This window comes from Netta rufina (genome assembly GCF_964035555.1).
Source record: "Netta rufina genome assembly, chromosome: 3".
Classification (NCBI taxonomy): domain Eukaryota; kingdom Metazoa; phylum Chordata; class Aves; order Anseriformes; family Anatidae; genus Netta; species Netta rufina.
The window spans coordinates 120,286,879-120,300,482 of record NC_140125.1 but is presented as its reverse complement, the minus strand read 5'-3'; the positions used below and the strand labels follow the sequence as shown (position 1 = coordinate 120,300,482).

The 13,604-nt window shown below is 55.2% G+C and overlaps 1 protein-coding gene across 1 annotated transcript in view; it reads left to right on the top strand.

Moving 5' to 3' along the window:
- Positions 1 to 5,595: 5,595 nt before the first annotated feature.
- The window catches only part of DRC1 (dynein regulatory complex subunit 1), a gene marked incomplete at both ends in the record, with an annotated part of 12,312 nt that continues 4,303 nt past the window's right edge, over positions 5,596 to 13,604 (top strand). Inside the window, 8 exons of the mRNA XM_084284506.1 lie at positions 5,596 to 5,783; positions 6,874 to 6,967; positions 7,199 to 7,311; positions 8,025 to 8,208; positions 8,404 to 8,541; positions 9,288 to 9,374; positions 9,614 to 9,736; positions 13,040 to 13,179. Coding sequence (XP_084140632.1) covers positions 5,596 to 5,783; positions 6,874 to 6,967; positions 7,199 to 7,311; positions 8,025 to 8,208; positions 8,404 to 8,541; positions 9,288 to 9,374; positions 9,614 to 9,736; positions 13,040 to 13,179 — 1,067 coding nt within the window. The remainder of the gene's footprint in view (positions 5,784 to 6,873; positions 6,968 to 7,198; positions 7,312 to 8,024; positions 8,209 to 8,403; positions 8,542 to 9,287; positions 9,375 to 9,613; positions 9,737 to 13,039; positions 13,180 to 13,604) is intronic.

Genomic DNA, 13,604 nt, shown 5'->3' with positions numbered 1-13,604 from the left:
AGCATGGGGGCAGCCAGCCCCCAGCCCAGCGCCACCTCCTGCCCCAGCCCCGTGCCCTTCTCCTGCCCGCGGCCTCGGGGGACATCTCACTGCTGCTGGCCCTCCTCTGCTGCATTTCTCCACGGATCCCATTTCTGGCTTTATTACTAAAGAAATGGGTCCAGAGGAAGGCTCTGACCCTGAGGCTGGGCATCCTGGGCTAGTAGCAGTGACCAGCTGGCCACTGTGGGGCACTCAGGCTGGGGGTCTTGGACCTTTTTGCCCAGTGGGGCAAGAGCCGGGGCTCTGCTGCAGCAGGAAGGGGAGCAAGAGCTGGGGCTGCATTGCGGGAGGCTCCCCAAATGCTCCTTGGAGGACATTGAGAAATGGAGCCCTGGGGCTGTGCAAGGGGCCAGCCCTGCCCTTTCTGGGGTGCTGGCAGAGGCAGGGAAGCGTCCAGCAGCACAAGCCTCTTCCCAGGGCCACCAACCCAGCACGGGTGCTGGCTGGACACCCCTGGGGCTCACAGGGAGCCACAGCCTCTGTCACCGCGTGAGCTCCCCTTGGCCATCTTTTATGGCTTTGGTTTGTGCTCACCCAGATGCATCGGGGCTGGGGCATTTCTGGCTGTGTATATTGGGGACGAGGGAGGGAAGGGCTCTCTTCTCAGCTCTCTGCCATACTCAGCTGCTGCAGACCCACCATGCTCAGCTTCAAGTGTGCAAGACCCTCATCCACTACTGGAATGACTCTCGGGGGTGTTTTTAGGACGCTGCTCTTGTACTCTGTCAATAAAGTCTCGGTTTCACTGCTGAGCTCTCGGCCGAGCTCTCGTGTTGCTGGTGACGGGATATGGTTTAGTGGGGACTGTTAGTGTTAGGTCAGGGGTTGGACTCGATGATCTTGAGGTCTCTTCCAACCTAGAAATTCTGTGATTCTGTGATTCTGTGACTTTCAGTGCTGGTACTCCCTGAGGGCAGCAGGCCCAGTGTGGAAAACAAGGCGGCCATTTTGTGAGGTGCCATGGCCACCTCGGCGGACATCTTGTCCTGGCTGAGGGGAGGACAGGCAGCATGGCTGGGGCTGGAAGGGGGCTCTGGTGCCTGTGGGTGCTGCTGGAGCTGCTCTTCTTCTGGGGCTGGCTCCTACCAGCCCTTCTCTGCTGCCTGACCAGCCAACGCCGCTGTCTTCTGTGCTGGCTCTGCCTCTCCACCTCCATCTCTGGCTGCGTGACCTCCATGCGTGCCTAGCTCGGCCACCCAGTTTTGAGCTGTGCGTTATTATCCAGCACACCGATGAGGTGGTTTTGGAATATAATGCTTTGATGGCAGGAGAGAAGATGTCTAACATATGCATCAGGGGGTAAAGGCTGAGACCTCATTGCTTGGTCCCGCCTGCCCCTGTCCCCTCTTGTCTTTGTGCCCCCACGTGGCATTTTATCCCACAACCTGCAGTGCCAGCACCGGGAGCCGAGCTGTGGTTTATTCCCAGCACCACATCACTGACCCAGAAGGTGGGGAGAGCCCCATCCAAAACTCACCCGTACAGAGGCACAAGCACCTTCCCAGGGCACCAACCCAGCACGGGTGCTGGCTGGACACCCCTGGGGCTCACAGGGAGCCACTGCCTCTGTCCCTGCATGAGCTCTCCCTGCCCGTCTCACTCATGGCTTTGGTTTGTGCTCATCCAGATGCACTGGGGTTGGAGTATTTCTGGCTGTGTTTACTGGGAAAGGAGGGAAGGAAGGGCTCTCTTCTAAGCTCTCTGCCATACTCAGCTGCTGCAGACCCACCATGCTCAGCTTCAAGTGTGCAAGACCCTCATCCACTACTGGAATGACTCTCGGGGGTGTTTTTAGGACGCTGCTCTTGTACTCTGTCAATAAAGTCTCGGTTTCACTGCTGAGCTCTCGGCCGAGCTCTCACGTTGCTCCCACAGCAGCTGGATTTGGTGGTTTGTGTCCCCAGCAGTCCCTTGGGGGGCAATCTTCAGAGACCTGCTGTGGTTTGGGCAGCTGCTGGCAAAGTGGCACTGCAGGAGGGGTGTTCCCTCCTCAAGGCTATTGCAATCGCCAAGGGACATTTGTCAGGGCAGTGGGCACTTCCCAAGCCACTCCTTCCCTAAAATCTGGACATCCACACACAAAAGAGCGGTGCAGGAGGCAGTGAAGCCCTTGAGGAAGCTGCCCCAACACCCCTCCATTGAGGGTTTGTGGGTGCAGCACACCCCAGGAGGCAGGAAGCCCCCCATGGCTGATGGCTTGTCACCACTCCGGGGCACCTCAGGGGTCCCTTGTCCTCTGCACTGTACCAGGGATCCCAGCCAGGCCCCTGCACACCCCACTGGGACGTTTGTGTGGCTACGGGGAGGAGAATGAGGGAGCATGAAACAGCAGGGAAAGGAGAGGGAGAGCAAGTCAGGACAACTCGCATCAAGGCTTTCGCAAATAAACCTCCCGGCCACGTTCCAGAACCACCCCCGTTTATTTGCATTCCTACTATTTACCGAAGCGGATTCGTTTCACCCCGTGAGGTGCGGGCGATGATGGAGGGGAGCTGATCAGCACCTCTCCCGGCATTCCTGCAGGCATGGAGACGGCCACCGTGGGCACCAAGGGGGGCTGCCGCTGGTTGCAGAAGATGCAGCCCCTTCTCCTCACCGACCGCAGCCAGTACCGCCGGGGCTGCCCAGCACGCAGCCACCTCTGTCTCAAGCTGCCAGGGAGAAAGGAGGTGGTTTTGAGGGGCTGCAGGGCTCCCCTTGGACCCCCTTGAGATGGAAACCCCATCAGGGAGGCTGTGAAGAGGTCCAGGGTGGGCACGGAGCGGGGACCTGGGTTAGGGGCATCCAAAAAAGAGGCTTGGAGCAAAGGGGTTGTGCTGTGTGTGAGCTTCAATCAACCCTGGCCCTCCGTCAGCCGTTCTGCTTTCCATGACACCCACCTCCCTCTGCATCTCCCGCTGCGTACGTGCCTCTTCACGAGCCTCCTCAGGGCTCTTCGCCGCACCCTCCTGCTCCTCCACGTGCTCCTCCTCTTAGCAGTCCCCTGCGAGTGCACAAAACTTATCCAGCAACATTTCCCTTCCACCATGATCCATCCCCTGGCCCTGGGGGCATGGCAGATGCCCTGAGGAGCCCAGGAGCACCTCTTGGGCTTGGGCACCGGGTGCTTCGTTACCTCTGGCGATATCATCCTCACGGATTTGGCAACCACGATGGCTGCTGACACCGTTTGGCCCCAGAGCGAGTGGAAGCCAAGCACCTTCATCAGAGTCTGCAGCTGGACGATGAAGAACCACAAGGCCAGCTGTCCCAGCACCCACATCGGGCCACGGGGACCGCACCTCGTAGATAGTCAATGGCGTGTACCCAGTCTCCGTCCTGTGTAACAGAGCCACCAAAACACAACCAGAGGTTAGCATCGGGCTCCTCATGCTCTCATCCCAACGCTCCCACAGCAGCATCAACCAGGGCTGGAAGGAGCCCTGGGGAGGCTAAAAAACCCAGTGAGACTCCAAGGGAAGGGGAGGCTGGGGCCATAGCAATGCTGCCTGCTCCTACCCGCCTCCTTGCCCCTTCTCCCAGCTCCACACTCCTAAGCCACTAATTTAATTACTCACTCAGCCTCTGGCTCACCACCACGAAGGCAAAGTGACACTGAGCCCCCCAAAGCCCCCCGAAGCTGGCCGTGGTGTGATGCGACAGTTCCAGCCCACTGCCACACAATGGGTGGAATGGCCCCAGGGCTGCACCCAGCGTCCCCACGCAGGGACAGCAGGGACAAACCCGAGTGTCCTGGCTTTGTGTGTCAAGGGTCTGGTGGCCGAGGGTTGGCAGGAGAAAGCCCTTCTGAGAAGGGAAGGGAGCTGCCCCAGGGTGGGCACAACCAAATCCAGCCAGATGAGAATGGGGGAGCGTGGAACAGGAGGGGAAGGAGCAGCTCAGGAAAGCTCAAGTCACGGGATTCTCAAATAAAACTCCTGTCCACACTCACTTGCTGTTGGGGGTGTGAGAAAAATCTCAAAAATTTTCTTCAGACACATCTTCTGTGCAGCTATTTTATTTGAGATTAACGGCGGGCATCCTGCAAGCAGTAAAAGTTGATCCTAACCTTATATCCCCTATTACCCGACACCTGATGTCTCCCATTTCTCACTGCCTGAGTACTGCAGGTTTACAATCTACTCGATGCCCTTCTATACCATACATATACAATTTTATTTGACCAATCACTAATTTCTCCTTTTCCTTCTTTTTTTTTCTTTCTTCTCTCATGACCAGAGGGCCTGTGATTTTTGTTTTTTCCTGATTTTGTACTGCTTATCCTGTTTTTATTAAGCTATCCCCCTTATTTTGGGACAGGGGGACCTTCCCCTCATCCGCGTCACACTTCAGTGCCGCACAATCCCTTTTGAATATGCAAGGTTAGTGGAATTTCCCACTACAAAAACACCTTTTATTGCAAAAACACAACTTTGTTTCTCACAGGGTGATTTCTATTGTCAGTTCTCTCTCCACCTTGGTCAGGGACTGACGAGATTAAACCACGGACCTGCAGTGCTTTGAGCTCTCGTGGTGGACGTGGGATGGATGGACATCACCTGGGGGGCTTGGGGACGTGGTTTATTGGTGACATTGGTGGTAGGGGATGGTTGGAGCAGATTGATTTGTGGAAGAACTCTACAACCCAAAGCAAATGAGTTATAAAGTAGGTATGTGGCTTATTAGCTCCCAAAGGCATGCGTGCCCCAACGTGGCAACTTGCCGTGGTTATACGCAGTGTAGATTTACAAATGCATGAAGTTTCCCAATATGTCAATAAATATTCATAACCTATCCCCTGCTTTGTATTAAAATTAGCTCCAAGGAGTCATTTCCATAAACTCGTCCCATCTGTGCAGTGCCTTCTGCTGGTGGTCATCGGGGGGCCGTGGGGATGAAGGTTGATGCCTCCTCTTCATCACCCCCAGCTGACCTCCTGCCTTTGTGCAGACTCAGCTGCTCCTCGGCTCCTGCCCAACCCACAGAGTCGGTCTCGGCTGTTTTTTGAGGCAGATTCCCCGTTTTTGTCAGGAAACGTCCTCTGTGAGTGACCCCGAGACCCCTCATTTCGGTTAATTTGCACAGCAGCAAGCCAAGATACCCAGCAACACCTACCCTAATGCCATTAAGCGACCCCCATTCTCCCATTCCTGGCTTTAATAATGACTGCTTTATTTAGACACCACTAATGAGTTTAAGCAATCCCCCGTTCTTCTACCCCCGGCTTCAACTGGTGCTGGGGGTGGCTTACTGGGGACACTGGTGGCAGGGGGACATTGGACAAGACCTTGGAGGACTCTTCCAGCCGTGGTGGCTCCGTGACCCCATGACAGAGCCCCCCAGGACCCCACAACCACCCCCTTACAGCCCCCCCACCCCTCCATCCCCAAGGCATGGAAGCTTCGAGAAAAAGCGCGCGCCCCACCGCCCCGTTGCCTAGCAACGCGGAGCGGGGGGGGGGGCTGCCGCCGTGCGCATGCGCCGTCTCCGCGTTGCTAGGCAACCGCGTCCGTGGATGCGCCGCCGCGCTTCTGCGCATGCGCGGCGGCGCCGTTGCCTAGCGACGGGAGCGGCATGAGGCGAGGGGCGGGCGCGGAGGAGGCTCCGCGGGGCCAGGCCCCGACCCCGGCCCCGATCCCGATCCCGACCCCGATCTCGGCCCCTCAAGACCCCGACACCGACCCCGATCCCGGCCCCGGCCCCGAGGAGCGCATCGCCGCTCGCCGCCGCCGCATCGCCGCCCGCCTCGATGCCAAGCGCCGGTGAGGAACGGGGCGCCCCCCCGGGGCCTTCTCGCGGAGGCCTGACAGGGCCAGGCCCCGCTGCCAACCAGTGCCCCAAAACAGCGCCGATTGCAGCGCCTGCGCCCCAAAATCTGGCGTCTGGTTGTGGGTGGCTTCCTTTTCCCTGAGGTGGAACCCCCGCAGCAGGACCAGCTCGCCCTGAGTTAATGGGCTGTCCTGAAGGGTTGTTAGGCACTGGAAGGGGCTGCCCAGTGGTGGAGTCACCATCCCTGGAGGTCTTTAAAAGACGTTTAGATGTAGAGCTTAGGGATATGGTTTAGGGGAGGACTTGTTGGTGTTAGGTCAGAGGTTGGGCTGGGTGATCTTGGAGGTCTCTTCCCACCTAGATGATTCTGTGATCTCCCACAAGTTCAGGGACCATCCTTGAGCTGGCACCAGAGGTCTTGGAATGTCCCCTACCCCACACGGGCAGTGGGTCTGAGCACCCCAACCATGAGCTGGCAGGGGGCAAGGACCTAGCTTGCCCGTGACAGCCTTTACTGGGTCCAGGACCTCTCACCCAGCTGGTTCTGGGTCAGGGACTGCCCCAAATCCCCACTCCCTGCCGGTTGGCACAGGATCCCAGTTGCAGAGCGGCACTGGGTTAGGGTTAGGACAGTTTCAGCCTGGATCTGAAGGGTGTCAGTGCACCCTATGGGCCAGGTCGGTCTATTCTGCATCAGGGGTGTGCCTGTCCCCAAGCCCCTGACCCTGTCCTGTTCCCTGCCCAGCACTGGGGCAGTGATTCCACACACCAAATGCCCCCTGCACCACACCAGTGGCTTTCTGGACCAGTGGCTTTCCAGCTGGGGGGGGTCAGAGCCTGGATTTGGGGACCTCCCTGGGCTGGAACTGCACCAGGGCATTGCCCCTTCCTCCCTGCCAAGCAGTTTTGGACCAGGCTTCAGCAATGCCACCCCCCTGAGCCAGAGCTCTGGGCAGCATCCCAACATCTCCTCCCCAAACTGAGGGAACCACAAGGTGCTTGGGGACCCCATCGCCAAACCGTGGGGCCAAACCTTAACAGTAATGTCCGCTTCCACCCCAACTTTTCCTCTCCTCTGCCCAGGCAAGCCCTCGGAGAAGATGAGGAGCCAAAGGAAGAGGTTGAGGAGGAGGAAGAGGAGAGGAGGAGCCACAAGGAGGTGGAGGAGAGCCAGCAGGTGCGGCAGTGGGACAGGAAGGTCCTCTCGAGTCCCTGACCTGTAGGCATTTGCTTTTACCCTTCTAGTTTTGTGCAGTTCCCAGTGTCACAGCAATCTTTACGTGAAAAAATGCAGCGACAGAAGCTCCTCGGGAGCGGGGTGGGAGGCGATTCCTGGGGTGAATCCTGAGCGTCCCTCCTCCCAGAGCTCAGCTCTCAGGGTGTGATGCGTGCACCACCTCCTTCACAGAGGCTGGCCAAGCTGCTCTTTGAAGGCACGCAGATGGTGACCAACATCCAGGTGGCTGCGGACTCGAGGGAAACGCAGAGGAGGGCAGAAGAGGCAGAGCTGAAGCAGCAGAGGTAAGAAATTGTGCTCTGGGTCTGCACGGCTGGGAAGGACAGCCCCCCTGGGCTCTGGTGTGTGAGGAGAGGGAGAAACGTGAGGCTGTGCTAGTCTGAGGAATGGGACATTGATGTTTTCACAGCGAGAGTGGTCAGATACGGGGTCAGGAGCCCCTGGTGTTGTAGGGATCTTCCTCCTTGGAGATCCTCAGCCCTTGTCTGGACGAGGCCCTGCACAACCTGACGTCCAAGTTGATCCCTTCGTGCCCAGGACCTGATGATTTCCTGAGGCTTTTCCAGCCTCGTTATTCTCTGATCCCCCTCTGTGTGGCTTCCCAGGCAAACCTGTGCAGGCTCCGAGGCGCTGGCTCTTTCAGCCCTGCCTGCAGGACCCCGAGATCAGCGGGGAAACACCAAGTCCTTGCTCCAAGCTGCCTTTGGAGGGCACTGTAGGAACAGTTTGTGGGAAACTGGCTGTAGCAAGAGCTCTGACCCTTGCTCAGCTGGGGAAATCTTGAAGGAACCAGGAGCTGTGCCCATAGAGGAGGTTTGGGGGTGAAAAGCTGCTGCTCCGATGACATCTGGAGGACACTTTTCAGATTAAATCATGCAGGGGAGTGCTCCTGTGGCTTCGTACGTGCTGCAGGCCACTGAACCGTGTCTGGAGCAGCTGAAGAACTTGCTGCCCTGCCCCAGCTCCCAATTTACCTTGTCCTCCCCACTGCCTGCAGGCTGAAAAAGCTGGAGAACGAAGCCAAGTCCAGCGCCTACGAGTTTGAGAAGATCGCCTCCAAGTGGGCCTTGGCTGAGGACATGACAGTCCCGCAGGAGCTGTGGCAGCTGCTGAACCAGCAGCAGCAGCAGTGCGCGCTGCTTCTGGAGGAGAAGAACAAACTCATCGGTGAACTGCAGCAGGTAGCACGGGGAGCATGGCAGTGGTGATCTTTCCTCCCACTTTTCCTCCTACCCATCCCTGGGCTCTCTATCCCTTCGCCCTCATCCCCTCTTCCTTTTTGCTAAAGGTAACATCTGGGTTTACACTCTGTGAGCCCCTGAGGCTTCCTAGAAAAATGAATCTCTCCGATTTCAGCATCTCCTCTCCTCCTCCAGGAGCTGAAAAACAAAGACGAGCAGTACGTGCAGGCCATGAAGAAGCAGTCGGATGACATCCACCTGCTTTTGGAGAGGATGGAGGAACAGATCCGGATCATGCTGAAAACTTACCGCCACAAACTGCATCACATTGAGGTACGGGCCCCTTTGGTGGAGGGAGAAGCCAGTTAGAAGGCCTGCAGTTGTTGCAGTTGTTCCTTTCTCCAGATTTATGGCAAAAAAAAAAGCCTCAGGCTCATTGCACGGGCTGGGCTGACTGCTGCCCGGAGCAGTAGAGCTGATATTTTGGGGAATGAGGCTGAAATATGGCTAAACAAGAGTGCTGGATGGTGCTGAGTGCTGAGGGGCTGGTTTATGCAATGCTGTGAGTGGCTGTGGTTCAGCACAGAGCAAGCAGGGAGCACGTGGAAGCTGTTGCTGCCTGCTGGCTGGTCATCCATCTCCCTAAAAGCCCAAAATCTGCTTTGGGGTCATTTAGCCTTACGTTTCGCAGAGCACGGGAACTCCAACTTCACAGATCGGGTTTGTATTTGCTAATGAGTAAGGACATCTCCTCTCATTTAACATCGTTAGGCGAAATCAAGTGGCTGCCAGGCCAAGCTGCACTCCTAAACTGCAGACAGCGATTTTGTACTGGGTCTGGCTGGGATGAAGTCAAATTTCCACAGATTTCCAGGGAATTCTTGGGGCTACCCAGCACCGGGGCACCTCTTGGCTCTGCGTGGCTGTTAGCAGCAGTCCTGGTGTGGCTGCAATGTCAGGGTTCTGCCTGTGAGAGGAGACATCAGGCCAGCGTGTGCAGCACCAGATCCTCTCCTGATGAGGACTAGCATGAAATTGTCACTGAGAGGTGCCAGTGCAGGGCTCTGTCTCTTTTACAGAAAGCTTTTGAGTTCGAGCGGCGAGAGCTGCTGGACAGCAACAGGAAGAAGTGGGAGGAGGCCATCCAGGCCCACAACACAAAAGAGGTAACGTCCCCACCAGGTACATAAAAGTTTCCAGGCCCAGAGCTGCTGTCTGGCAGTGAGCTGCCGTGAAAGACGAGTGTGTGTGGAGGCATCTGGCTCCCTCAGACAGAGGGGCAGTTTTCAGACTGCTCTGTTAGGGAATTATCTGTGCATGACCTTGCTTTGTGCTGCCGAGGGAGCTGTGATCGTGGGAGGAAGCTGTCCCCGTTAATGTTTGGCGTTCTCCCTTTTGCCCTCAGCTGGAATACCTGCACGCCCGCATGAGGAAGGTGGAAGAGTTTGAGAAACAGCTGAACCAGCTGCGGGTGCAGGATGAAGAGGAGTACAACAGCATGAAGATCCAGCTGGAGAATGACGTGCAGGTAGAGGAAGGGCAGACGTGTGCCACGGGGGCAGCTCCCCCTGGGTTTTTCGTTGAGTTTGCCCTTACTGAGGTAGCCAGGCACACGGTGACAGAGCACGGCCCTCACACCACTGACTGAGCAAGCACTAGGCACCCAAACCCTGGAGCCAAAGCCTCCCAGAGATACAGACACCTCTTAATGCACCCAATTGCCTGTGAGGAGCAGTGGGAACAAAGCAGTGCACCTCTGCCTTTCCACAATTTTTCCCTAGGCTGTGAGGTTTGGCACCCCACTGTTTGCCCCAGGCTGTGGGGTTTGGTTTTCCCCAGCATTTTTTCAGCCTGAAAGGGCAAGTGCAGAGGGACAGTCCTGACCCTGTGCCTTCTTCATCTTCCTCTGATAACCCGAAGGGTGTAAAGTCCCAAACCAGCCCTGAACCACTTCGGGAGGGAGGCAGCAGCACGCTGGAGATCAAGGTTCACAAATTATACTGCTGCTGGTGTAAAAATCGAGCTGCAGTTTCAAGAAGGTTTTATATTCGGCAGGGAAGTAACAGTTCCTCTCCACTTTGTACCTACAGGTCCTTGTCCAGGTTTGGCAACACACTAGGGAGTAGGGGGGGAGAGTCTTGAGCAAGCAAACAAATGGCCTGTAATAAAAGGATGAAGGACTGGCTCTGTTTAGACAAGGGGAGAGGTTTGTGTTGGGAGATTTGTCTACAAATACGCACGGTCTTGTGTGGTGGAGGAGGAGAATGACTTCCCTGTGTCAGTGCTAGATGCAAGGAAAAGTTAGGGATTTGGGTTTGGTAGGGAAGATTTAAATTAACATTCAGATCACGGTTGGAGATTTCAAGCCGAGAAATGGCAAGGATTTGTTTGGTGGTTACCACCAGCGTCTGTGCCTGTTTGCTGTTCTTTGATGCAGGGTTTTAGGAGTAGCATAAATCAACTCCTGCTGGGCCTGGCTTGGTAAAGGTGTTCGCTCAGCGGGGCAGAGGGACGAGCAAGATTTCTGTGACAATTTGTTGTGGTTTAACCTGGCCAGCAGCTAAACATCACACGGCCCTTCGCTCGCCCTCCTCCCTCCCTCTCTGGGATGGGGGAGAGAAACAGGAAAGTGAAGCCCGGGAGTTGAGGTAAAGACAGTTTATTAAGGCAGGAAAATAATAATAACAATAATAATAATAAGAATGATGATAATAGCACTCCTGCTAATAATGTGTACAAACAAGTGATGCACAATGCAATTGCTCACCACCCACTGACGATGCCCAGCCTAACCCCGAGCAGTCCAGCCTTCCTCCCCCTGCCCATCCGCCCCTATATATTGTTTAACGTGACCCCATTTGGGATGGAATACCCCTTTTGGTCAGTTTGGGGTCGGCTGTCCTGGGTCTGTCCCCTCCCAGCTCCTGCTGCCAGGACAGAGAGAAAAGCTGAGACGTCCTTGGCTTGGTGTAAGCACTGCAACAATTAAAACATCGGGGTGTTATCAGCACTCTTCTCATCCTAAGCCAAAACACAGCACCCTACCAGCTCCTAGAAAGAAAATTAACTCTGTCCTAACTCTTTATAGCCCAGACTTCACCTTTCCAGTTCAAGAATAGGACAAGAGACGTTGGAAGCACCGACTTCCCTCATTAACAAGTGACATCATTGTCCCGAGGTGTCTCTGAAACTAGAGCTTAGTCAAGAGCTAAAGCTGAAGACCCATGTTTTTGAGGCTAATGAGTATTCCCCGGTTTTATTAGATGGTAATCAGCATTTTAATGATGGGGTTTGGGCCGTGGCTTTTCTCCACCTGCTGCAAGGGGAACATCCCTCGGCCCTGCAGGGATTTGCCTTCGTCATGGCTTCAGTCAGGCTTTGATCCAGCAGGTGGGGCTGCTGCTGGGTGCCGTGCAGGTTGTTTGTACGCTCCCCCTGTTGCACACAGGGCTACCCAGAAGAGCCCTGAAGCAGGTAAAGCAGGTACCAAGGCGCTCCTTGCCTCTCGCCTGCAGCTTGGGCCCCTTCTCCTGCCCTCAAAGGCCCTCTGGGCAGAGAGCCAGGCTCTCTCTGAGCATCTGGTGCAGAGTTGGGTCTCTCTGCTCTGCAGTTTGCTGTGACCTTGAGGGAAATTCTTCCCTCAGAGGGCGGTGAGGCACTGGCACAGGCTGCCCCGAGAAGCTGTGGCTGCCCCAGCCCTGGAATTGTTCAAGGCCAGGCTGGACGAGGCCCTGAGCAACCTGATCTGGTGGCTGGCATCCTGCCCGTGGCAGGGGGTTGGAATTGGGGGGGCTTTGAGGTCTCTTCCAACCCAAACCATTCCGTGGTTCGTTTTCTGCACAGCTGAGCCTGTAATTGATGCTTTAATACGGGGCTACACAGCAGCTTAATTTAAATCACTTTTACTCAATTCAACTCGCTTTCTGTTGTGGAAGAAATCTTTCTGGGCCTCCCCAGTAAAAGCACTGTGCTATAAATTTTTTCAGGATCAGTTTTTTGCCTCCTCTTCCACATGGAACGTGCTCAAACCAACGAATAAATTACGCAAGGCCCAAGCACTGCCTCTCATCCATCCACACAGCCACGCTGCCCACACCCTGCTAAGCCTGGGCTTCCCCTGATCACATCCTCTCAAGTCCCCTTGAGCTTATTTATGGCATTTAGGGCTGACAGAGAGGATCAATCATAGATGGGGCACGATGCCTTCCTGCTGAAAGCAGCAGCCCCACGAAACAGCAGCAATCAGCCCCGGGAGCAGCTCTTCCTTTCCATCAGCTGTTGAGGTGCTGAGAAGCCAAGAAAGATGTCTCCATTTCGGCTGTGGGGGAAAGGGGAGAGCTCGCTGTCTGCTCCACGTCCTCCAGGCTGCACAGCAAGACCCCGTGCTCACAAATGCATCAGTGCAGGAAGAGAAGTGTCGGTTGTTTTGTTCTGGAGCTCCTGCAGTCACTCCTCTGCCTCCCTTCCTCCAAGTTTTGAGCCTTTTGGTTAATTAAATGAAACTGGCAGGAGGGCAGAGGTCCCAAAGGCACTCAGTTCTGAAAACTGAGATGAAAATCATGAAAATCAGCAGCCAGGTTGAGGAGCGAGGCCCGTGTTAGTGCCTCAGTGAGCATAAGCTGGGTACAACTTCAATCCCTTCTCCTTTCCCCAAAAATGGTCCCGCAGCGTGGACAACCAACATCTCCATCGCTCACCATGCATGCCACGTGGCCAGCTGGGAGAAATTGTGGGAAGATGGGGCTTGGAGATGCAGACTTAGTAAGACCTGGGCTTCGGTGTGGCTTTTGCTCGTGGTCCAGCTCGTTTCTGTGTTTTCCTGAAATGCCAGAACCTGGAGAGGCAGCTCCAGCAGACCAAAGCCGCCTATCTGCTGAACCAGGAGAAGCTGGAGTACAACCTGCTGGTGCTTAAGAAGCAGGATGAGGAGAACACCATCATCAGATCCCAGCAGAAGAGGAAGATCAACAGGTAACAAAAATATCCCTGGAAGATGGGCTCTGCCTTACACACTGTTCACCTCCCAGTATTTTTTTTTCTTTTTTTTCTCTTCTTTTTTCTCTTCTTTTTTCTCTTCTTTTTTCTCTTCTTTTTTCTCTTCTTTTTTCTCTTCTTTTTCTCTTCTTTTTTCTCTTCTTTTTTCTCTTCTTTTTTCTCTTCTCTTCTCTTCTCTTCTCTTCTCTTCTCTTCTCTTCTCTTCTCTTCTCTTCTCTTCTTCTCTTCTCTTCTCTTCTCTTCTCTTCTCTTCTCTCTCTTCTCTTCTCTTCTCTTCTCTTCTCTTCTCTCCTCTTCTCTTCTCTTCTCTCCTCTTCTCTTCTCTTCTCTTCTCTTCTCTTCTCTCTCTTCTCTCTCTCCTCTCCTCTCCTCTCCTCTCCTCTCCTCTCCTCTCCTCTCCT